At 46.5% G+C, this 25,860-nt stretch overlaps 1 protein-coding gene across 1 annotated transcript in view; it reads right to left on the bottom strand.

Annotated features, from left to right (window-relative positions):
- The window catches only part of DGKG (diacylglycerol kinase gamma), a 120,255-nt gene that overhangs the window by 82,018 nt on the left and 12,377 nt on the right, over positions 1-25,860 (bottom strand). Inside the window, 2 exon segments of the mRNA XM_081006673.1 lie at positions 797-873; positions 5,358-5,696. Coding sequence (XP_080862799.1) covers positions 797-873; positions 5,358-5,424 — 144 coding nt within the window. The 5' untranslated portion in view covers positions 5,425-5,696.

Below are 25,860 nucleotides of genomic sequence, written 5' to 3'. Positions count from 1 at the left end.
CCATATTTAGGACAATGCCTTTATTACATCAACCAAAATGCCACGAGCATTTGAGTTTTCCAGAATTCTTCATTGGGCTAGATAGTAAGCAGAGTAAGGGATGGATGGATGCGGAAAAGGCTAGCCCTTGGTGAAGCGATGCAATCTGCATCTGGTCACGGTCTCAAAACAGAATGTGGAAGGAGACAGTCAATGAAGCTCAGTTACATTCTATGCAGGCTTCAGGTTGCACCTAGGGCTGCTGGGAAGTAGGTACAGGCAATGACTGCCCTCAGTGCAATGGGACTTTTATTATGGCATAAGCTCACAGTCCATTTTATCAGAGGCATGAAGTATAATCCTGAATTGGCAAGAATATATATATGCATATGGAGAATGTAGAAGAATGAGCTCAGAGGAAAATGAAATGCAAAACCAATAGAAACAAACATGACTACCCTTCTGGAAACGGTGATGTGATAAATAATATATTTGCACCTTTATTTTTTCCAATTACTTTTTTATTTGCAAATTTAACAAAGAAAAGGAGAGAGAGAGAGAGAGAGAGAGAGAGAGAGAGAGAGAGAGATAATATATAAAATAATATAGTATACTATTAATAACAGTAAATCAACACCAGCCTTTTTAAACACCTTGCCTGAGAAGGAGTTGTGCATTGCTCAAAATGTCACGTGGTTGATTCTAACAAATGGCATTATTTAACCGAAGGTGTGCATTTTGTTCAAATGGACCAACAAGACTACTGGTGTTGATTCAATATAGAATTTAGGAATACATTTACAGCAAGCTTTCTTACCTGTTCTGGATTATATTTTGCTAGGACACCATCTCCATGGAACTCTTCCAAAACATCTTTCAGTTTCTTTGTGGAATCTAGAAGGAGAAAGTTAATGCCAATACCATGAATAATATTAATTACATAGAAGTCTGACGAAGTCATCTGTTTCTTCAAAAGGTCATTTCAGCTTGCCAAACTTAGGAATGATTATATATGACCATGCCAACACCTTGGGCACAATGATGTTGTAAAAGTCATGGCGGGCTCTAAAATTTCATGAAAATCCATCCTGCTTTATTTTGAAATTATTAATGAACCTGCAATGAGTAGAGCGCCTTAAACGTTATATTTACAACACCCCAGATGTTTCCTTTGAAGCAGAAGATATATTAGAGTTGCAATGTCAAACATTTGACATTGTGTAGGGAACACACACCACCTCAGCCTCTGGATTCTCAACCAGGGCCCAAACTCTCAGCTCTCCCACAAAAGTCTCACAACAAGAAGAGTTCTTGGAAACAGCAGACATCACCCTAATCTCTCTCACTTTAGACTTGCTTTTTTATGGACAGGCCCAAGGTGGATGGTACTATGTCCCACTCAGCTGCAGTATCCACATCAAATTCCAGGTACAGCAGGTTTGCTGAATTTCCCAGGAGGTCCCAAAGGTTGAGAAAAGGGTCTCCTTCCACTCACAGCTTTCTTCACCCTCTGTCCTCTCCTTCATCTTCTCAGATGCTGACTGCTACTGCAACACATGCACACATCACAGCCAAGATGGTCTCTGTCCTCTTCAGCAGCTTCAGCTTTTGTAGCTGGAGTCAGTCAGGGCCCCACCCTCCCAGGCCAGATGGGAAAAGGCCTGCAAGGCAGGGAGCAGGACTTCCAGGACTCACAGCCAAGATAGTCTTGCAGGCTTCACGTAGGTAACCTGGTTAGGTGGATGCTTAATGAGAGCCCTCTGGTAGGGTTCTTATTAGGCATGGCTTCTTCCACACTCCATTCCCAACAGCCGTCTAGCCTAAGGTGTACCAGGGGAATATATACACATACAGGAAAATAAACATGAGACTAAGGGTCTCAGAGCAGCTGCTTTAGGGTGGGTTAATCTTTCCCAAGATAGTGCCATCCACACAGCAGCGGATCTGCAGCACACAAGGCCCTGTTCGGGACACCATTTCCTCACCACCACCACTCCTCACTGCTATTGCTACTCTTCTTCTTTCTTCTTTGGCAATCACTCATAGCTGGGTAACTTTGTCTTTCATGAACACGGTCTGAACAGTGAGTCTGTAAGTGACTGTGGAGGCCAGTTCTGGCTCCACACATCCTTCCACAGTGGGGACATAGGTTTCGGGGCGGGAGGTGATGAAGGTGAAGGTTTGCCAAATGTGCCTTCCTCTTAGCACTTGTCTCCCTTTCATCCTGAGTTTGAGCGTCTTCAAAGTCCATGACACCTTTGGTAAAGGCTGTTCTCCAATTGGAGCACTCGCAGGCCAGTGCTTCCTAATTCCCCTCCCCTTCTTTCCCCTCTTTTCTTCCTAATCTAATACTAATGTCTCACAACAAATGAAACTGATCTGTAGAAAACACAACTTGAAAAAAGAGACAATGCAAGTATTTTTGTAATCTAAGAAATCTTTAATAAATATATATATATTTTTTAAAAACAGCACACATTCCCCCCCCCATACATTTTAAGCCTATTTAAAGCACATCTCCCTCCCGGGGTCTGTAATTTATCTTTCACAGAACTAGAATTCCCAGCATCCATAACAAAGCGGAGCTCTCAGAATTCTCGAGGGTGGGGAGATGTGATATAAATGTATGGCGTGTTTGCAGCCTAAATGCCCTTTCCATCCATTTCAAAACTTGTGCGCAAAAATTAACTGTTCACTGGGATGTTGGATTTTCCTCCTTCAATGACTGGAAACTTGCATCTGTCATGGGATAGAAGCATTTTCACTGTAGCACTTCCTGTCTGAACCACTGAGTGATGTGACTTGAAAGCAGCTTAGCTCCCCATGCTCTCCCGGTGCAAAGAACAGCATTAATTTAGCAGGTTGTGATCGCTATCATCCATTATTTCTGCCACTAAAATATTTGAGAAGGGTTCTTTCGTAAGAAGTCGTGATGGAAGCCAGTTTCTTTTTTTAATCTCCCTTCCTGGGGTCTCAGAGCTCCAGGAGGTGAAACATCCCAGCAGGCTCACAGCTCAGCTGCCCTGGATTAGGAAGTCAGCCCCAGAGGATCAACATCGACTGAAATACCAGAGGAAAATGCTTAAAAGAAGGGAATCTGCTTTCAGATGCCTAAAAAAGGCTACTAAAAATAAACTAAGGGGACTGCTCATATCAAATGCTCAAGATCCCATCTCTTAAAGTGGTCATGAATATCACAGTGTTTGGGCTAGAGTCTCAGAAGGATTACATTTGGAGCAATAAGGTCAGTGGGAAGAAATAGTTCTGTGCATCCTTATTCCCCAGCCTTCCAATGTGGAAGTATATCCACCAACCACAAACAGAGAAGATTGTTGTATGTGTGGACACACTGAAGGGCTGCCTCTTTAGTGCTGGCCCCATTGACTTAGACTTTGACTAGTCCGTACTGAGACTAACATTCCTCCTTCCCCCACAAATTGCACTGCCAGCCCGTTTGGATGTGGAGCTGCCCCTTGATCTGTTCTCTAGGTGTTCTCTCTTCTCCCACTTCAACCGATGAGGGCCGTGTGGTCATTCACATTATAAGAACAGAAGAAAAGCCCTGCAGACTTAGCCCAGCAGACACCAGGCAGGCACCTGGCTGAGCTGCATTTTTTCCATAGGTCAATAGCTGTACAGATTCATACTTGGCAAGTGCTGCGTTCATGTGTTGAGACACGGATGCAACATTTGTATCATTGGACCACTTCACCCCAAGCAAACTTTAAGCATGTTTGTTAGCCTGGATAGAAAAAATACATTAAAAAGGGTAATGTGAATGGATCCGCAGGCACAAACAATTTTTAGAAAGCCTTCTCATTTCCTCCATGATAGAAATCTGCTTGAGAAGGCATTGGAAAAACTATCCTTTAGGTCTGGTGGTGGAATGCAAGGGATGAGGCTTTGGTGGGAAAGTGCAAAAATTATGCTGTGAAAACAAAACGAGACATGGTTTTTGAGACTTGGGGTGGGCTTCACATAATAAACGTCATCAGTAATGAGGGTTTCCCCTCTCTCCTCCCCCTTTACCCCCCAATTGCCTTGGGGTGTTGGGAGAACCCCCAGAATAGCACATGGGGAGAGCAGAGGGGGGTCATGCTGCCCAGCAAGCTGATATGCTTGCACAGACAGAGCAATTGCAACAGCGCAGCACTGAATTCCACCCTAAAGGTAAAGGTAAAGGTACCCCTGACAGTTAGGTCCAGTTGCAGACGACTCTGGGGTTGCACGCTCATCTCACTCTAGAGGCCGAGGGAGCTGGTGTTTGTCCGCAGACAGTTTTTCCGGGTCACGTGGCCACCATGACCAAGCCACTTCTGGTGAACCAGAGCAGCGCACGAAAACGCTGTTTACCTTCCCACCGGAGTGGTACCTATTTATCTACTTGCACTTTGACGTGCTTTTGAACTACTACGCTGGCAGGAACAGGGACCGAGCAATGGGAGCTCACCCCATCACGGGGATTTGAATCGCTGACCTTCTGGTTGGCAAGCCCTAGGTTTAGTGGTTTAGACCACAGCGCCACCCGGGTCCCTTCGAATTCTACCCTGGGTGTTTGGTATTTCCAAATACAGAGTTCAGCCCTCTTACATACGAGTCCCCATGAAAACTGACACATTTCACAGTAGCATCGCGGAGCCCTACCACACAGGAGTATCAAAATGTTATCTTAGGCCTTTGCAGGAGGAACACTTCTCTTCCAGAGTCCAGATCTTTGCAGAAGAGAAAACCCGAGAGAGTGCACCAAGTTATTGACCTGCGTACACTAGCTTTATCATTTCTTTCTGCTGTGAATTTTGCTAAAGCCTAAGCGCTTAGTAGTGGGGTGGGGGGGGAAACCACCTTTGGAATTAAGAGCTTCTCAGGCTCTCAGTTTGGCACTTCAATGCTGCGAGCAGTACTTGAAAAATGAAAGTATCACATTAAATACAGCTTTGCAGATTCTTCCCTTGTGTGGAACACACCACCCTTTCAAACCCACATGAATCCCTCACTACCATCCCTGCCTGTTCTGCAGACTAACAGGCTTCCAGGATGAACTGCAGGTGGTTCATGGTGGGGAAATGAGCCCAATGCCCTGTATTTGATGACACACACACCCCTCAAACACTCCCCATGTAGTCAGGACTTAAATTTACATCTCCGGGCTTTAAAAGATCTTATTGTATGTACTTGGATGTTCTGTGCTTAAGTTATTGTGGCATACCTCACAGAATGACACATCACAGTACAAATTAATTGTACCATTCCTGTGAAAGAAAGGACAAGGATTGCATGCATCTTATTCACCACATGCTGGAAGCTGTTGTGCTAATGCTGGCATAAATAACCCGCACCGAAATGGCAAGCATTTGAGCTGAGAGAGGGACGGTACTTACACTCAGAATACTGCTGGAGCTGAGCAAACTCTGCCGGACTAAGGGTGATCCAGGTGCCATCGTTCATCTTTCAGGTGAGCTCTGGGGAGGCTGTCTCCACCCTTAGCAGAGGTCTTTAGGAGGAGCTGCACCTCTAGAACAAGAAATTATTCTGGACCATCGCTCAAGTTTTGCTCTGCAGATGTCTACTGAGTCACTGTTGTTTTTCTACAGCAGAACTCAGATCCTGATCAGGATGAACGCCAATGTGCCTGGTCTCCGCAGAGCCATCTTTGTCTCTGCTGTAGCTAGGAGTGCCATCAGAAAATGCTTCCTGGAGAAACGCCAGTGTCTTCAAATCTAGAATTAAAATGTGCAAGTTACAGAATGGCATACATTTCCCCCAAATCTTTTTCTTTCATGCTGGCTTTCAGGGAAATAAAGGCAGAACTGTGCTGACTCAAGCTTATTTAACAATTTGAAAAATGAACTGAGAGAGAGAGGGAAATTCCAGAGCCCCCACAATGAAACAGGCCATTTCCAGTGTGGGGTTGTGGTTGGAGTGTCACACAGGTTTAAAGCCTGGCCACATCCGTACGGTACATTTAAAGCACTATTATACCAATTTTAACACTCATGGCTGTGAAAAAGAGGGGATGCTCAGGAGAGCCTCTCACGTCCCCTTGTTTGCCCAGCTGCTGCACAACAGCCCTGCAGTGGAGTCAGATAGGTCTTATGATCCCGTGGCTGCTAATCACCACTCTCCCACTCACTCTTGTAACCCACGTGGGAGGAGACCAGGAATGCACCAAAGCAATTGCTCTTTAAAAATGATCTGAGCCAGAATCCTGGGAGCTGGAGTTTGTTCAGGTTGCTGAGAGTTTAGGAGAGCCCTCCCTTTCCCCTCAAACAACAATTCTCAGAGCGGTTTAAGAGTTCTTGCTAAGGAACTCTGGGAACTGTAGGTCTGTAAGGGAAACAGCGGTCTCCTAACAATACCCAGCACCCTATCATTCCCATGATTCTTTGGGGGAATGAGGTATGATAGTGCTTGAAATGTAGTGTTGCACACCAAACAAATCTCTGAGATTCCAAGGGTTCTAGACGCTTTGAATAAGGGACAGCAGAAACTGTGGTGTTGTAATACTACAGTGGTACCTCAGGTTAAGTACTTAATTTGTTCCGGAGGTCCGTACTTAACCTGAAACTGTTCTTAACCTGAAGCACCACTTTAGCTAATGGGGCCTCCTGCTGCTGCCACGCTGCCGGAGCACAATTTCTTAACCCAAGGTACTATTTCTGGGTTAGCGGAGTCTGTAACCTGAAGCATATGTAACCTGAAGCGTATTTAACCCGAGGTACCACTGTATATGGTTTATTTACACATATGTACAACCTCATGTAGAGGCTCACGGCATCAACACACCAAGAAGGCCTTACTTGGTCTTGGATTACAGCAGAAATCGGGCATGGTTCTGTCTCTCACCTGCTTCTAGCTTCTACTTCACATGCACCAACTCTGCCTTTGTATTTCTAACTACTAGCAAATTGTGGGAGGCGGACCCACCCATTTGTTGTCTAGCACACAGCCACTTCCTTTTACAGATAGGTAGCTGTGTTGGTCTGCCATAGTCAAAATAAAAAAAATCCTTCCAGTAGCACCTTTAAGACCAACTAAGTTAGTTCTTGGTATGAGCTTTCGTGTGCAAGCACACTTCTTCAGATACAGAAGAAGTGTGCTTGCACACGAAAGCTCATACCAAGAACTAACTTAGTTGGTCTTAAAGGTGCTACTGGAAGGATTTTTTTTATTTCCACTTCCTTTGTTACCTTAATGGTCCATACTTAGAGGACCATTAACTCACCAGGAAGCTAGCCTGGCTATTGCAGGAATTGAATCCATGCTGGATCCAGGAATTAGAAGGGTTTGAGGCATACAGCCTTCACCCCCCCCCCAAGGAAACCGTCCTAATAGTATGATGCAGATATCGCTTGGATTAATGCCCTGGATGCCCTTGGACAAATTGTTATTTCTTAGCCTAAGGCTAACCTATCTCACAGGGCTGTCATGTGAGAGATAGAGTGCACAAGGGAACCATGTATGCTACTCTGAGCAACTCAGAGATGGGTGGGATAAAATAAAGTAAGTAAATACAAGCCTTTTGCCAGATTTGATGGACAGTATTGCTAATGTAAAATAGCTCTGCTGTATCCTAATAAATGAGTGAATCTCTCAGCCATGAGCTCAGATGAACCATACAAGGAACTTCAAAGCAGGAACAACTTAGTTCATCTTGATTTGAATATAAGCAGCTGATTACAGTTTCAGAAATGAATGGCAGTTTCCCAAAATACAGGAGGTATCCAATGGTTCGGTAAAGGCAAAGACTGGGCTCTTTTCCTGAAAACAATCAATTGTCTTAGGAAAGCCATTTGGCATTATGCCTCACAGTTCATGGAGAACCTGGCAGAATGAGCAGCCACATTCATTCCACCATCCTGTTTAACATTTACACCCCGTGCAAAAGTCAAATCAAGCAAGCAACCCTTTCTGCAACTTTCTAGAAATTGCTGGGTGCCCAGACATTCTAATTACATAGGAGACATTGTAAAAAGCTCTATTAACCTCTAATTTCCCATCTAAATAACACAAACAAAGGGGATTCCTAAACATGTGTGCAATGAGTGACGATCTTTCCAGACACTATGTTGTTTGTGTAGAGACAGTGCAGCCGCCTCACTAATTTATTACGTGGTCTAAATAACATCTACCTAGCAAGTTCTGTAGAGAAGCTGCAGGGTCTCCAGTATTAATCAAAACACTAAAACCAGATCCTTGAGAACCGCAGTTCTTTCTCCAGTGAGCTCAGATATCGCTTGTGAGGGCAAAAGCTTTGTGTAATGCTCTTGGCAGTGAGAAGTCTCTCCACTGGGTACCTAAACCATAAGGCTGTGTATACACTATACATTTAAAGCACATTCAGAGCACATTCTTTCCCTAAAAGAATTCTGGGCACTGTAATTTGCTAAAGTTGCTGGGAACTATAACTCTGCGAGGAGAGAAACATGCAAAACCAGGGTAAGAAAGAGAATTGAATGGAGTACACTGGAAACATGACTTATTCCACATGCCTCCATAGCATGATCACCATGTTTTAGTCCGTGCCTGATGTAAATTTGGTGCTTTCCTGTAAAAGAACATGATGGTTGTGAAAAATTGAGGGAATCCATGCCCTGATCTACGTTCTCTCGGGCATTTAGAATACATGCATGAATCACTATCTGAATGACAGAGGAGGGAAGTTAATTTTAGAAGTTTAAGAATGTATAATGCCATAAGAAGAGCCCCGTTGGATCTAGCTGAAAGTTCATCTAGTCTAGCTTCCTGTTATCACCATAGCCAACCAGATGCCTATGGGAATCCCACAAGCACGTTCTGGGTGCAACAGAACTCTTTCAACTTGCGATTCACAGCAACTGGTATTCAGAGGCACACTGCCTCCGACAGGGGAGGTCATCATGTTACAAATGAGAGAAAAGAAGGCTGGATTAACAGGGCTGAACAGTTGTACCTCGGTTTATGAACAGCCCTGTTAACGAACTATTCGGTTTACGAACTCCTCAAAATGAGGGAGTAGTGTTTGCGAACTTTACCTCAGTCTATGAATGGAAGCTGAATGGTGGAAGGGCATTGGTGGCGGGAGGCCTCATTAGGGAAAGCGTGCCTCAGTTTAAGAACAGTTTCGGTTTAAGAACAGACTTCAGGAACGGATTAAGTTCTTAAACCGAGGTACCACTGTATTCAAAAACCACTGACTATTGTTCTAATGAGATTTATCTTGTACATTTGCATTCATAACACATGTGTTTTGAAATCAGGAATCACTGCTTGAATCCTTACCTCCACTCCCACTATTACGGTTGCTGAAAACTATAATGTTTTGCTCAATTTATACAGTATTGTTCTACTCCATGTGGGTTGGTTTTATATATTGTATTATTGCAATGATTCGAGCTGGTTTTATAATTGTATTTTCTATTGCTGCCACATGCCATGGGACCTTATGGCGAAGGGCAGGTAAGAGAATTTCTAAATAAATAATTGGCTTTCGCCCATCTGCTGTATACTGTATTCATTTAGTGTATAACAGTCTTTATTGCACTGCCTTCCGAAGGGGTGTTTGTTTCAATAAATACAACCTGACCATAATGTTTTGCTTTTTAAGGTGTTGATCTGGTTGCACTTTTTATAGAATAGCCACAGCTGATAACTCATCACTCAGCTCCATCTGGCTATATCAGGAGAGGAGAGATGGCAAGGCCCTCCTTCACCAGCCTGGATGGGAATATTTGGCCCTTTCTCTCCCACAACTGTCTCCATCATAAGACAACTTGCCTGGCTGCATCAGAGGCCTGATAACAAGGCTCACATACACAAACCCCAACTTGGCTGGGGCCAGCTGCCATTTGGGTCCTCCCCTCCTAGAACTGTTTCTTGCAATGAAACCTTCCACCTGGTCTTCATGTATTATGTGGCTTCATTATTTCACAGGTGGTCATCTTCCTCTTCCCTATCTATTCATTCCTCTTGTTGGCACTGCGTCTCATTCCAAGACATTATTTCAAAGTGCAAACTATTTTGAGTGGTTCAACAGAAAGGTGGCATGTAAATGTGGCATATTTAGAAATTAGTTGTCTGGATAGACTGTGGGTGAAGTGTGTGCTGTGGAAAGGTAGGGATGCACTTCAATGGCCTTGAGTCTTCATGCCTGTAGATTTACATGGATATTATATATATATATATATATATATATATATATATATATATATATGTGGTATATATATTTCCCCTACACAGAAATTTGCAACTAGAGACACAGGGGAGAGGTTTGAAACCTGAACAACTGCAGCGCACATCAAATATATTTTGAAATGGCATCTCCCCCCCGCCCCCAAACCAGGGGTAGTCAAGGTGGTGCCATTCAAACATTGTTGGGATGAAATTGGACTTTCTCAACAGCTCTTGTCAGCAGGGGCAATGACCAGGGATGAAGGGAGTCCAACAACATCTGGAGGGTACTAGGTAGGTATAAGAGAGACAAAAATATGGACCAAAGATTTTTGTGGGGGTGGATTTCAACTTGAACAACTTTTAAGAGTACCTCCAAGCACCCACACATATGATGTTAGAGTTTTCAGCGATCTTATAGATTGGGTTAAGGAACCTCAAGCCCAGGGGTTGAATGTCATCTTCCTGGCCTCTTCACCTCGCTCCCAGGACTCTCCCCAGCCCATGCCCCTCCCACCCCCGCTCTCACAAGGCAACCCCTCACTGGCTGTGATCCACGTCTTCCTTGGGTGCTTTTGCCTGGCTAGAATGTGTCTGCGAACTGTGATAACGCCTCTTGCTTGACTGGATGAAGGTGTGTGTGTGTATGTATGTGTGTGTGCACGCACTGTGATTTCTCAATGGCCAGAATGTAGCCAAATGTAAAAAGATACACAGCTCTGCTCACTTTTGCCTTTGGCCACACCAACCAGTGGAAAAGTTCTGTTATAGATTCTGACTGACTAAACCAAAGTACAAGATTCACATCTTTATTGTAGGAAAGAGCAGTTATTAGGAAAGATCTATAGGACTATGAAAACATTTACCTCCACGAGCAAACTGTACTAAGCTGTTGGTGTGCGGGCTCTCTGCGCAGTCAGCAATCCTACATAACTGGAATACCAGATCACACAAGAGCCTAAAAGCAATAGCTTGGATGAGGAGTGAGAAGTGCTGGTTGAGTCCATCTTGCCCACATCCCTACCAGAGGAGCAAGACCCAGCCCCTGATCTTGAGCCTGGAAATCAAGATCCCACAACCTCTTGCTCCCTAAGTCCTGCTCATCAGTGCAAAGAACATAAGATCAGTAAGTAATAAAAAAGCATCAAAGTGCCAGGCCTCAGACCTGAGGGCAGTACCTTAAGAATCTCCATTCCATGGGGATGGAGTATTTGGGAGTGTACTTAGGTCTGAAGTGCTGAAGGATATAAGCCATTATCTGGGACTGTTGGAGGAAGTTCCCTCTACCTAGTGATCTGTCCATGGTCCTGCAAATCTTATATCCTGCTCTCTTGTTTCTCCAGAACCCATTCTGTATTGGCTGCCTGTGAATATCTACACAGTGGACTGTCTCTTTCACTGATCTAGATTCTCACCATTGCCCCAGACCAATATTCTGTCTTCTGGGGCATCCATGGACTGTGCTGCTTCAGAACAGGACATTAGGTCTTCAGTATTAGCATGTACTCACAAACCTTTCAGCAGAGATACAATTAGGAACTAAAAGCCTCAGAGAAAAATGGTATGAGCATACACAGGGTGCATCAGCTTCACTCGATGTGGAAACTCTACATTTAATAAGATGGTTCCACAGCAGGTAGCTTTTGTAGAAACAGTGGTGCCTTGGTTCTTGAACGGCTTAGTTGTCTAACAAATTGGAACCCGAACGCTGCAAACCCAGAAGTAAGTGTTCTGGTTTGCGAACATTTTTCCGAAGCCGAACATCTGACGTGGCTTCTGCTTGACAGCAGGAAGTTCCTGCAGCCAATCGGAAGCTGCGCCTTGGTTTTCAAATGGTTTCAGGAGTTGAACAGACTTCTGGAACGGATTAAGTTTGAGAACCAAGGTACCACTGTACTTATAATCATCACAGTAGAAGAGGCTGCTGGATAAGACCAACGGCCCATCTAGTCCAGCAAACTGTTCTCACAATAACCAACTAAACTCACAGGAGCATTTTTAAAACCTAAGGGGGGAAAGCAAGAATGCAATCCCTCCATACATCTCTCAAATCTAGACACACACACCCAAACCCTGCATTTCTAATACCATGTAAGTGTTGAAAGCTGCAACACATGCAGAAGCCGCCCACCACTTCTCCCAAAGCCCTTTTCACAAAAATAAATGCAAATGATTAAGTAAAAAATAGATATTACAGAATTATAGCTACACTTTGCTCACCATTGCTCTCTCTTAACAAATTTTATATATATATATATATATATATATATATATATATATATATATATAAACCTAGCCACTCAAACTAACAACCACTCCCTTCTCCTGGCATACTTTGAGGTGTGGCCTTCAAGGAAACAATTCCAAGCATGCTTGGACTATTTTTCAATGCAGCCCTATTAGATCTATACTGAGGAACACAATGGAACAGAATTGGAAGAAGGGGGAACCTTCACTACTCTGGCTGGAAAACTGGCAGCCCTAGCACTCCATTTTTACATGGTTTTTCTGCCCAGGGACACATGGGAGGAACTTCTTTGCCATAGTTATATTATTAGATTAGGTTTGGCTGAGTGCTGTAGACCTGATTGGCCAGAGGACAGTGGATTGACAAAAATGTTTGCAGAACGTCTCTGCATTCAAATAGAGGCATAATATGTGTGGGAAAGGAAGAGTGTGTGACTTTTGAGAGAAATAAAAAAAACCTGCTTGACATTCTCCTTGCAAAGTCTGTGCTCCATTAGAGCAAAGGGGGCACTGCCCCATTAAACTCAATCTACCCTCCTTCAGTCAACGTCCATCTGCCTGCCTTCTTTCTAACAAGCAATCTAGGGGGCGGCACTGCTTACCAGCTTCCTCCTCTTGTAGAATTCAGCACGGAGGAGGATGGGCACAAACCTAGAATTAGTTAGCTCTGCCTCTGGCTCCACCTACATTTGGTCTGTGAGTAAAGCTTTGGCATCAGCTTCTCTGAGAGATCACTGCTTCTGTATGTAAAATCCACCACACACACCCAAATTCTGAGGTGAGATGGGTGGCTAATGGGGGCAGGAGCTTCTCTGTAATGAGGCCTGTAATTTGGAATGTCTGCCCCAGGCCTACTAGTCAGACTCCTACATGGTTTTATCTTTCAGGCATCAGTGTGATTTGTCCAAGTTTTCAGAGGGCTCATTTCATGAGTTTTTAGCTATAACCAATTGGCGCTGGAATCACAGAACCATAGAACTGTAGAGAAACAAAAGTTATTGAGGTCCTTCCCTTAATCTAGGCAACCGTGTGTGCTTGTGTTTGTGTGTGTGTGTATGAAAGTACCGTGGTTTCCTGGATGTGATGCTTTTAGAATAAAAGTGTTCCCACTTACATTTCCCAACTGGCTTCTCCATTTTCACATCATATTCCTTGCAAAAAGGAGACATGAAATGAGAGGAAGTGCTAGAGGGGAGGATACTCATGCTCTTTTCTCCACTGGCATCTTAAAAAGAAATCACACACCCCACCCAATCTTCTCTCCCTGTTCCTGATGCCTGCAACAGAGTTTCCTCACCTCAGATAGACTCTTCTTCATTTTTAAAGCTGTGCTGCTGCTCTCAGCGAGCTCAGCAACTTCCCCTCCTTTCAGTTGCTGCCTCCTCTGGCTTGCCCACCCACTCCTTCCCCCCAGCTGCAAATCTCCTAGTGCCAGAGTGGGCAGGGGACAAGAGGCTGCTGCTGTTGAGAGAACAATTGCCGGCAGCATTTCTTGTGGCTGAGATGGGAATCCCACTCAGCAACAGCCAGGGATCCAAGGGAGCAAAGCTCCGGAGAGAGTAGGAAATGGATTGTGGCTCCGACTTCTGGGGGAGAAAGGGCACCTTTGATCTCCAGCCTGCTAAAATATTTGCAATGCTTTCCCTCGCTCAGCAATTTCTCAAAGAGAAATCCTGAAGCAGTTACGTTATATAGTCATCCTCCCCTCACCCGCAAACAGAGCACTTGGAGGGCGTTTGGACTCTCTGCCTGTTGAGCCCTTGAAAGCCACTCTTGCTATCTAATCTGCACATGCTGTGGGCGTTGGAGCAGTTGCACCATGACAAAGCTGCATCACGCCCCCCCCCCCACAGTCAGCTGACAGTGATCTTGCTAGACACCCTGAGAGCGCTGCTGGAAGGCGCGGTAAAAAAACCAAAATGGTACAAACTAACTGCATGCACACAGAGACACACAGATAAGCCGCAAATAGCAGGCAGGTGACCCCGTCAACTACAGGGCCTCCGATTTCTGAGAGAATGTTCAATAAGATATCAAGGGGAAATGCCAAAATACTTCCTACTTCGACAGGCCGATAATGATCTGTGGTCAGCTGCTGTTGCTGAACATGCCTGGTTCGTTGGTCTGTTTTTTAAAAAACATTGTTTTAACCTGCAGAATAAGCGTCTTGGCCTAAAGTGAGGTTCTTTAAGAAACAGGAGCAAACGACCTTTTGCCATGTTCAGTTTGTGCAGTAAAAGCAAACTCCACACTTCTGCTGTTGGGGCATATCTGGGACAGTCATCTTTCAGGGATCAGAAGCAGCACTGATGTTCCAAATATAAAATGCACAGCCCACAGGTACTGTCTCATGACTCCCTTTATATTCTCACAATGCACAGCAGTAAGGTTTGAGCAGACCTCAAAAAGGGGAGGGGGGAAGCACAGAAAACATTTTCATGATTTTTCAAAAGTGTGCAATAGTTTCCTCTTCTGCACTGCAAACCTAGTAATCAGTCTCAGGTTCTTCCCTGAACTTCCCCTTTCTTCCAAGCCTGCCTTAAACTATTTATGTTTGCTTTTTATTTTTTTTACCGGGTAGCCTGCCGCTAAAGGAGATAGTATAGACTGGGACTTATTATCAGTGCATGGAATGAAGAGGTTCTTATGTTTATGCCCAATAGTTTTGTACCCTGGTAGTAAAGAAACTTTCTCATGATAATTTTTTATTAATATTTATACATATATAGATATAAACCTATACAAAGTCCAATACTTAAGTTACGCATAATATATCCATTCCATAAATCATAAATCCATTTGTTTTAGGCTCTGCCGAGCCTTGGACTTCCTTCCACTCCTTTGGTAAGTATCAAATAGACTCTATAATCACGTATTTTATCTCTTTTACATAGTAGCCTTTTACTGTTAGAGTTGTTCCAGTCCCGCCAGTGTCGTTTAAATTTTGGTCCCAATATATATCCAGTATTTAATCCAATTGTCGTGAAATTTCTGTTCATCTTGGTCTCTTATTCTTCCTGTTATTCTAGCGAGCTCGGCATAGTTTGTCAATTTAATCTGCCAGCCACTTATATTGGGTATGGCCTCCGTTTTCCAATTTTGTGCTAACATGATTCTTGCGGCTGTTGTGGCATATAAGAATAGTGCCTTATCTTCTTTTTTAATTTCTTTACCTATCATTCCTAGCAGAAAAGCTTCGGTTTTTTTGGGAAACGTGTATTTAAATTTTTTTTTAAGCTCATTGTAGATCGATTCCCAAAAACCTTTCACTTTGCTGCATAACCACCACATATGGTAGAAGTCACCGTCAACCTCTCCACATTTCCAACATCTTTTATTCTTTAACCTATAAATCTTAGCCAGTTTTACTGGCGTATGGTACCACCTATATATCATTTTCCACATATTTTCCCTTAATGCCGTACATGCCGTGAACTTCATGTTAATATTCCATAATTCTAGCCACCTCTCGAAATCAATGTTATAGCCAATGTCTATTGCCCACTTAGTCATAACCTCCTTCACCTCCTCGTCTTTTGTGTACCACTCCAATAAAATATCGTATATTCTAGACAGTATTTTGTTCTTTCCTTCAACAAGGAAAGAACATACATCTGGCAGGGAAAAAGACCACGAATAAAAATGAAAATATTGGTAGATAGAAAAGAAAGAGGGGGTTTCCGGATTTATGCTTATACTATGAGGCGGCGTGTCTAATGTGGTTGAAAGACTGGATAAGGCTAGAAAATAGAGACATCTTGGATTTGGAAGGCTTCGATAACAGGTACGGGTGGCACTCATACCTGTGGTATGAAAAGGTGAAAGTACACAGAGGCTTTCTAAATCATATTTTTAGAGGGCCAATATTCCAAGTATGGGAAAGAAATAAAAATTTATTGGAAAGGAAGACACCCTGGTGGATTTCACCAATAGAGGTCTTAACGGTCAAAAAAGTTAATATGGAAGGGAAGAATGCCACTTATGAAGAACTTACAAGGAAAATGGATCAAGGTATAAAACTTAGACCGCATGAAGAGATTAAAAACTCATTTACTGGGTGGCTGCAATACCACCAGGTAAATGACCTGTTAAAAGAAGATAAAAAGAAATTAGGATTTGAAGATAAAAAATCTAAATTTAATGTGGAAGTAAAGAAACTTTCTCAGCTTACATAAAAGAGAATAAAAAAAGCAAGAACAGCCTTGAACTGCAAGCAATAGGGTGGAAGACAAAAGGAAGTACTTCCTTAAACACTGCACATCAGGGGTCCAGAAATTTTTTGGGTTGGCAGATCAGATTGTTTTTTCTCCAAATCTGCCAGGTGAGTGGGCCTGCTCAGTCATTTTTGTTCATGAAGATTTTGTGTGTGTTGTGAGCCTTCACGAGGAGTACCCAGGATTGGGGGAACAGAGCCTTTTGCTCAGAGTTGTGGCCAGAGAAGCAGCACACTTGAGTTTTCCATTTTGCTTCTGCAGAAGTGAATCAGTGACAGAGGGCATTGATATAGCAGCTGGGCATTTGGGGAGGGGGAGACATCAGGTGAAACAAGCTATAATTTATTTGGACATCTACAAGAACAATCCTTGCTCATTGGACAAACTGTGGTTTGATCAAACTCTGGCTCAGCATTACACCCAAATGTAGCCTTGCAGTTCTCTTGTGCTGCTTCTGGTAGCTTAGCTTGGTGGAGCTGGTTGGGGTTTTTTTATTAGTATTTGTCAGGGAACTGACATCGGAGCCAGAGGCGGAGGCAAGGCTCCCAAGCGATGCTGGAGAAGGGACCAGCAGGGAGAGAGGCAGCTCATCAGCTGGGGAAGGAAATCAGCGTAACACCAGGGATAAAGGGGGGCAGATGGGGGAATTGGCGAGGGAGCTCCAGGACTCCTCGCCAGAGACCAGCGGGGAGAGCACGGGTCCTCCGCTACCCACACCCTCCCTGCGCAGAAGACTTCCGCGCAGGGATAGTAGGAGGATACTTGGCGTCAAACAGCTTTTATGCTGGAAAAGGTTTAAGAAACGCCCACTGACGGATTCTGCTAGCGACTGAAACAGCCATGAAGTGAAGGGCTGTCCAGACAGAAAAGGTTTAACAAGGCAACCTAGCCAGGAGTGGCGGCAACTTACGCACGAGCAACCCCTTTATTTATTACAGCAATCCGTCAGTCACTGACGTTGCTTGTGCACAGCGACAGGCAGGCAGCATAATGAGCCAAACCGGAGAAGCCGGCGCCACGGAGGGAGCAACTGGAGTGCAAAATCTGGTGGAGAGGAACTGAGATTTGGAACAGCATGTGGCTCTTCTGACGGTGCGGTTGGAAGAAAGGCGGGCTCACGATGCACAGGTCAGACCCACCCCCGTAGCAAGGAAGGTACCGGGACTGGTACACAAGTCTGGGGGGAAGCCCCAGGACTACAACGCGTTCCGAACGGAAATAGAGTACGCTTTGGAACTGCAGCATAAGGATTTTGCAGACGATGGGGAGAGGGTGGCCTATATTGTCGGGCATCTGCAGGATGGGGCCAGGGAATGGATCAGGCCCCTAATGGCAACGCAAAATGCCGCCTTGAAAGACCTGAGGAAATTCTTCCAGGCGATGGATGCGATGTATTCCAGTGATGTGCAGCAAAGTGTGACTTGGCGGGAACTGATGGGGTGCAAACAGGGGAACCAGTCAGTTAGAGACTACTGGTCACGCTTTGCAATGTTAGTCCACCGACTCGGGTGGGAATTGAACTCTGAACCCATTCAGATGTTGTTTGAGGAGGGGTTGTCCCCAACGGTGAAGGACGAGCTTTCCCGCGCGCCACGCCCGCAGTCGATGGATCAGCTGACCAAGGCTGTGCTTGCGATTGGCGTAAGACAGGAAGCACGGGCTCAGGAGAAGCGTGAAGGGAGAGGGGAACGTTGCCATGACTACCGCATTCCTGAAATACCGAGGCAGCCTTCCCCGCCGGCGGAGCCAATGGAAATAGATGGCGCGCGGGCGGGGGAGGTTTCAAACCCCAGTGAAGGTCGCCAGAGGGAGGGAAAGGATTGGAAAACCACCAAGAAGTGTTTCCTCTGCCAGCGGCCCGGACATTTTGCCAGGGTCTGCCCTCAAAGAAAGGCCTGGCAAGGGATGGTGGGAGCTGCTGGAGGTGAGGAGGAGGGGGAAAGGGGGCAGGAGCAGGGAAACGCCAACGCTTGGCTGCCACTCAACAGGCACAGCAGCCAGGCCAGCAATCAATAGAAGTGCCCCAGCCAGACCCCCCCAGGGCACTATAGCCATAGAAGTGGTGCTAGAACTCCCGAATGGGCACCCAGTCAAGGTGAAGGGGCTGTTGGATTCAGGCAGTTCCTGCAATTTCTTCAGCAAGGAATTCGCCCTAGAGCACCAGCTCCACCTGCTGCCCCTGGATTTTCCCTTGCAAGTGACCACCATTGATGGCAGGGAGCTTCTGGGAGGGGAAGTGACGCACCAGACCCCACCAATGAGAATGAGGGTTTCCAGGCACACAGAGACCATTGCCTTTCACGTAGCCACACTGGCAGGACCCCCAATAATATTAGGGATGAGCTGGCTGGCACTACATGATCCAGTAGTGGCATGGCATCAGCGGACGGTCACCTTTGGGTCAGCTTACTGCTTGGAACACTGTCTAGGGGGGAAAACCCCAAGGATGACCGTGGCCAGGGTGGCTGGGATAGCTGTGGAGCCGAAAGGGGAGGTGCCACCACAATATGCTGACCTGCAGGAGGTCTTCAGCGAGAAGGAGGCGGATAGACTACCCCCCCATAGGCCCTTTGACTGCCAAATCAACTTGCTCCCAGGGGTGCAGCTGCCGGTGGGTAAACTGTATGCCATGTCGGACAGGGAGATGCAGGAGTTGCGGGAATTTATTGACAAGAACCTGAAAAGAGGTTTCATAAGAGAATCAAAGGCGGTGGGGGGCAGTCCGGTGTTCTTTGTGGACAAAAAAGATACTAATCAACCCAGGCTCGTTGTGGACTACTGGGCCGTCAACCTGGTGTCAGAACCCGTGACCTTCCCAATGCCCAGGATTGACGACATTTTAACACGGGTGAGGCATGGGAAAATTTTTACCAAGCTGGACCTCAGGGGAGCATACAATTTGATTAGGATGAGGGAGGGGGACGAATGGAAGACCACAATGTTCACACCCCTGGGGGCCTTTGAGTACTTAGTTATGCCATTTGGATTACAGTCGGGCTCCGCCTGTTTTCAAGCTTTCATGCACCACGTGTTGGGGTCCCTGCTGTACAAGAACTGCGTAGCCTTCTTGGACGACATCTTAATCTATTCGGACAATGAGAAGCAACATGTCAGAGACGTCAGGGAAGTGCTAAAGAGACTGCAGAAGCACCAGTTGTGGGTCAAGCTGGAAAAATGTCAGTTTCACGCCAAAGAAGTCGAGTTTCTGGGGTACAAGTTGTCAGACAAAGGCCTAGCTATGGACCCAAGCAAGGTGCAGGCGGTGCTGGAATGGAAGGCCCCCAAACCCGGAAGGACGTGCAGAGGTTCCTAGGGTTCAGCAACTTCTACAGGAAGTTCATCAAGAACTTCGCCCACTTGACAGCGCCCATCACAGATTGTCTCAGTAGCAAAAAGAAGTTCGTCTGGACAGAAAGTGCCCAGCAATCCTTTGAAAGACTGAAGAAGGCGTTCGCTTCGGAAGAGCAGCTCCTGCACGTTGATCTGGAGAAACCCATGAGGCTAGAGACCGACACGTCTGACAGAGCCATTGGGGCGGTTCTTTTGCACCCAGGGAGGAGCAAGCAGGAATGGAAGCCGTGTGCCTTTTTCTCGAGGAAGCTGAGCAAGTCGGAGCAAAACTATACGGTGTATGACCGCGAACTGCTTGCGATCTATGTGGTGTTTCGCCGATGGAGACATCTGCTGATAGGGGCGCAGCACAAGATCTAGGTTTGTACTGATCACAAGAACTTGGAATACTGGAGGACCGCACGAGTACTCAACCAGAGACAGATTCGATGGGCACAGGAGTTCTCCAAGTTTTCCTTCGAGATCCGATACGTGCCAGGAGAGGAAAACATAAGAGCAGATGCTCTCTCCCAGAAGCCGGAGTACATGGAAGGAGAGGGACCGCCGGAGATACGACACGTGATCCCCGAGGACCGATGGGTGTGTGGGGGAGCCTTGGTTGGGAAACGAGAACTGGCTGGGCTTACTAGAAATGACGTGTTCGCTCAAACTAAAATCCGGGAACTCCGAGATGGAAGAGAAAACCATGGGGGGGGGGGTTGAAGAAAAGGAAGGGGTGCTGTACTATAAGGGGGCGCTGTATGTACCGGGGGAGACCCTGAGGGGGAAGGTACTCAAACAACTCCACGACAACCCCACAGCTGGGCACTTTGGACAGCACAAAACCATGATGCTCGTCACCAGGCAGTTCTGGTGGCCAAGGGTGAGGGAGGATGTACGGGAATATGTACGGGGGTGCGACCGCTGCCAAAGGGCAAAGGGGGAGAGGGCTGCCCCCGCAGGGTTACTGGAACCCTTACCCACGCCGGGAAGACCCTGGGAGGTGGTGTCCATTGATTTTATGACAGATTTGCCCAAGTCCAGGGGAAAGACAGCAGTCATGGTAGTAGTCGATCCACTGACGAAGATGTGCCATTTCATAGCTTGCTCACATGCGGTGACAGCAGAGGAGACAGCCAAGTTGTTTGTGGATCACATCTTCAGGTTGCATGGGGCTCCCTCGAGGGTAATTTTGGATCGCGGGAAACAATTTACTTCCCGGTTCTGGAGGAAGCTCATGAGCTTGCTGCAGGTAGAGGTGAGTTTCTTGACGGCGAGACATCTGGAAACCAACGGGCAAGCAGAAAGAGCGAACAGTATACTCCAGCAATACCTACGCTGCTACGTCAGCGAGAGGCAGAACGATTGGGTAGAGAAACTAGCGCTGGCTGAATTTGCATACAATAACACTGAACATGTGTCCACGGGAATGAGCCCGTTCATGGCCAATTATGGGTGTCACCCCAGGGCCTTCCCGGGGAGTGGGGAGGAAGGGTGGAGCGTACCTGCGGCAGAGCAGTTTGTGGAAGAAATGGAGGCCCTGCACCAGCAACTTAAGATGAACTTAGAACGGGCCAGGGAAATTTACAAGAGGCAGGCAGACAAGCACCGTAGGGAAGGGGAGACCATACGGGTGGGGGACCGGGTGTGGTTGTCAACCCAAGGGTTACCCTTTAAGGGGGGGTGCAAGAAGTTGCAGCCAAGGCGGCTGGGACCGTTTGAGGTAACACAGCAGGTGAACCCCGTGGCATTCAAGCTCAAGTTGCCTGACAGCATGAAGATACACCCGGTGTTCCATAGGTCCCTACTCTCACCGTACAGGGAGGGGCGGGAATTCCCGGGGCGAGAGGGAGAAGTCACCACACACCCGCAGATAGAGGAGAGGGAACACCACAACCTGGCCACAGAAATACTCGATTCAAGGTGGCGAGGGCGCCAGGTGGAGTACTTGGTAGCTTGGGAGGGAGAATCCGGGTCGGAAAACACGTGGGTTCCCGCGGAGGCAATCAATGACGGGTATCTTGTGGAGGAATTCCACAGCCTGTTCCCGGACAAACTGAAACCACTAGTAAGATTCTGGGAGGAGCAATTTGGAACCACAGATGATGAAGAGGATTTTGTGGGTTTTTCTGCCTCTGAAGAGGAGGGAGGAGAGGCTTCGGAGGAAGAAGAATCAGACTGGGAGGCCCACCCCGCGGGGAGAGATCGGAGCGGGTGGGAAGCAGGTTTTGAATCCTCAGAGGATGGTGACAGCTCCTTCCGGGGATTCCCCGCATCGTCGGCCAAGGAAAGGGACGAAGTTGGATCAAAAGGTCGGGCCGGGGGTGGAGGGGGTCATGGGAGGGGAGGTGGATGTCAGGGAACTGACATCGGAGCCAGAGGCGGAGGCAAGGCTCCCAAGCGATGCTGGAGAAGGGCCCAGCCGGGAGAGAGGCAGCTCATCAGCTGGGGAAGGAAATCACCAGGGATAAAGGGGGGCAGATGGGGGAATTGGCGAGGGAGCTCCAGGACTCCTCGCCAGAGACCAGCGGGGAGAGCACCGGTCCTCCGCTACCCACACCCTCCCTGCGCAGAAGACTTCCGCGCAGGGAGAGTAGGAGGAGACTTGGCGTCAAACAGCTTTTATGCTGGAAAAGGTTTAAGAAACTCCCACTGACGGATTCTGCTAGCGACTGAAACAGCCACGAAGTGAAGGGCTGTCCAGACAGAAAAGGTTTAACAAGGCAACCTAGCCAGGAGTGGCAGCAACTTACGCACGAGCAACCCCTATATTTATTACAGTATTCCTTCTGCCAGAGCACTTATGATCACAGGCTCTTCTCTTAGTGTTTCACTGATGGCTGGCTGAGCCACAAAGCATAATGTTTTTGACATAGACCAGAAACAGAAGCTCTGGTGCTCGAGACCATAGACTACCAGAAAGCATTTCCTCTTGATAAGCCGACTCTTTGCTGCCAGCATTCTTCTCAGGCACCCGTGACGTAACATGGAAGGCAGCCTTTCTGGGTACAGCAGATGAGCAGGCAACCAGTGGGAAATCCCCCGAGGCTAGGCTATTTTGGAAATGTTTTGATTATAGATTCAGTTTCTCAGCCTGGTCACGATTATGCAGGATGGCAGCATGTACATAGCAGGGATTTTCCTCACCAAGAGAAAGGGTTGTGGGATCCCAGCAGGAAGCAAGCAGCTCCCTGCCTGCTCTAGTTCCTTCCAAATAACAAGAGTGTTGCAATGGCCCCGGCTGTGGAGGAGGGAATCAAGGGGAGTTCATGCAACTCTGCTGTAAATCTTTCGGCCCGGTCAGCCATAATGCACATCAGCTGAATTTTGCATGATGCTCCAAAATCCTTTCCCAGTACCAGTTATTCTATCTCTTGTCTACACATGAGAGGTGGAGGGGGTAACCTTGCTGTGTTGGAATTCATTTTTCATTTCAGCAAGAAGGCAGTCTGCAGTCTCCAAAGATTTAAAACAGGGGTGGGGAAGCTTTTCCAGCTTAAGGGTTACATTCCTTTCTGGGAAATCTTTCTTTGAGAGAGGAGGGACAGGACAGACCTACCAGTGGTAGGTGGGGCCAGGGGCAAAAGTGGGTGGAGAAGCAAATGTAAACACTACCTTTGTCCAGTAGTCCAGTTTATACACCCACATTCTCTGTATCCTCCATCTAGACAAGAATAATTATTAAAGGGCACATTCCAGGCAGGCAAAAACACTTGGGGGAGGGGGCAAGCAGGGCCAGTGAAGGGTGTGGCTGGGGGAGTGCCCTGAGGGCCAAATAGAGAGGCATGGAGGGCTGCATTCAGCCCCTGGGTTCTAGGTTCCCTTGATAAAAGAAATAAAGGTAAAGGTAAAGGACTCCTGGACAGTTAAGTCCAGTCAAAGGTGGGTATGGGGTGAGGCACTCAGCTCGCTTCAGGCCGGGGGAGCCGGCGTTTGTCCACAGACAGTTTTCTGCATCATGTGGCCAGCATGACTAAACCGCTTCTGGCGCAACAGGACACCGTGACAAGTGCCAGAGCGCACAGAAATGCCACTTACCTTCCCGCCACAGTGGTACCTATTTATCTACTTGCACTAGTGTGCTTTCAAATTGCTAGGTTGGCAGAAATAAAACTGAATAAGGTTAAGCAAGAAACAGATGAACTCTGACATCCTTTGATGATTCTGTCTTCCCCTGTCAATATCACCTACTGAAAGTCTTTTCTATTACCTATCAGTTCTATACCTAAGGTGATCTGCTGCAACTTAAGGTGCTGTATCTGTGGCATTACTCCTCCTTTGCAGGAGATACTGTAAACTGCCTTGTGGTCTTTGGATTAAGGTTGGTATATAAATTTAATAAACAAACCAACAAATGTTGGGATTAAAAAACCATTGAACTGATAAGCTCTCTTTCCCTGGTGCCCTACTTTCTACTCACCATTTGGAAGTGTCTATCCTGGTACAACTCCTGCACAAACATCAAGAGTCTCTCACAGAGACCTTTCAGAGGAGGAATTATGCTGGTTTTGCCACAACAGACTTAACACAGAGTTTTGTGGTATCTTGGTTTGTTTCCATCACCAATGCCAACCTGTCCCTGAGCAACCACCACAGCAAACTCCATTGTGTTCACCACCTCCAAGACATGGTTGCAATTCATTTTGTCCCTGCTAATCCAGTGCCTCTGGCTAGCAAAATAGCTCACCTCCTCTTTTGACTCCACTGGGCACTCAATCATGTTATCACAGATGAACACACACGGTCCCTATTATGGTTCTGGCAAGCCCTGTTGACACTGCTACAAATCAAGGGCCGACTGTCTTCCATCTATCGTCTCCGCATAAATGGGCAAACAGAACAGATGATCCAAATACTGGTACAACACCTCTGCAGTTGGTACAGGAAATGAGTTACCAGCAGAAATAGCCAAGATCAGGGCCCAGGAGCACATCTGCAAACTATAGACACTATTGCAGACATCACAACCAAGCACACACCAAAATCTATTATATTGGCTACAACAGACTCTTTCTTTAAAGACTAATTTCATGCCAGGGGTGGGGGAAGAAGACCCTATGGGTGCCAGTGAAAGTATTGGTTGGTGCAAATGCACTCATGCTGGTCCACAGTAACATCTGCCATGCTTCCATCAAACACAATTGTTTCTACCCTAACTTCCTTGTTCTTTCCTATCTACACTTTGCAGCAGCTGCAATATGTCCCTGCAGACTCAAACTACCTCGACACAAAAACAGTTCTGGAATGAGCTCTACTATCAGCTAGATATACCCAAGACAACTACAAGAATCACTCCAGGGGAGGGAAGGGTGGGCTCTACTAGATCTACCTAAAGACTCAATGCCCTTCCGTCAGCCCAGAGAGCCATCATATTGCTCCATGCTCTGTTGCTGAAAGGAGTGAGCAGAGCTGCTACACTCTAGCTAAGCTCCTCGAGACCAATTCCTGCTGCACTCCACTCTTACGTCTCCCTGCTGAAATGGAGAATCCCTCTGCCAGGGCCCCCAATCTCCTCCATCACATCATACACAGAAACAAAGAAAATTCACAGATCCTGGATTCTCCACTGACACAAAAGAACAATCTTGATGGCAGGTGTGTGGACTGTGCACAGTAAATGAGAAGCAAGGGCATCTATATTCTCCAAATATAGCTCTAGTATTCTCTCAGTGTCAGGGAAAGGGAGCTGATGAGCAGCTCTCAAAGAAATCCACAGCTTTCCCAGGGCTTCCAAGATAAACCTTTTGTTCTCCAGAGGGACACAAATTTGGAAGAGCTAAGGCTGGAGACTTTGGTGTTTAGGACCCCACTTACACCTGACATTCTTTTTGCTGGCCGTATCAAAGTGAAGAGGGCCTCCAGCAGCCCTGCTCTTTGCACACAGAGACAAACCGGGTCCCTTTCAAAAATTGTATCTGTAGCTGCCCCGAGAACAGTCAGTGTT

Source organism: Podarcis pityusensis, assembly GCF_964106645.2.
Source record: "Podarcis pityusensis genome assembly, chromosome: 5".
Taxonomy (NCBI): Eukaryota; Metazoa; Chordata; class Lepidosauria; order Squamata; family Lacertidae; genus Podarcis; species Podarcis pityusensis.
The sequence above is the reverse complement of the archived record's forward strand: the minus strand, read 5'-3'. Positions and strand labels throughout refer to the sequence as shown.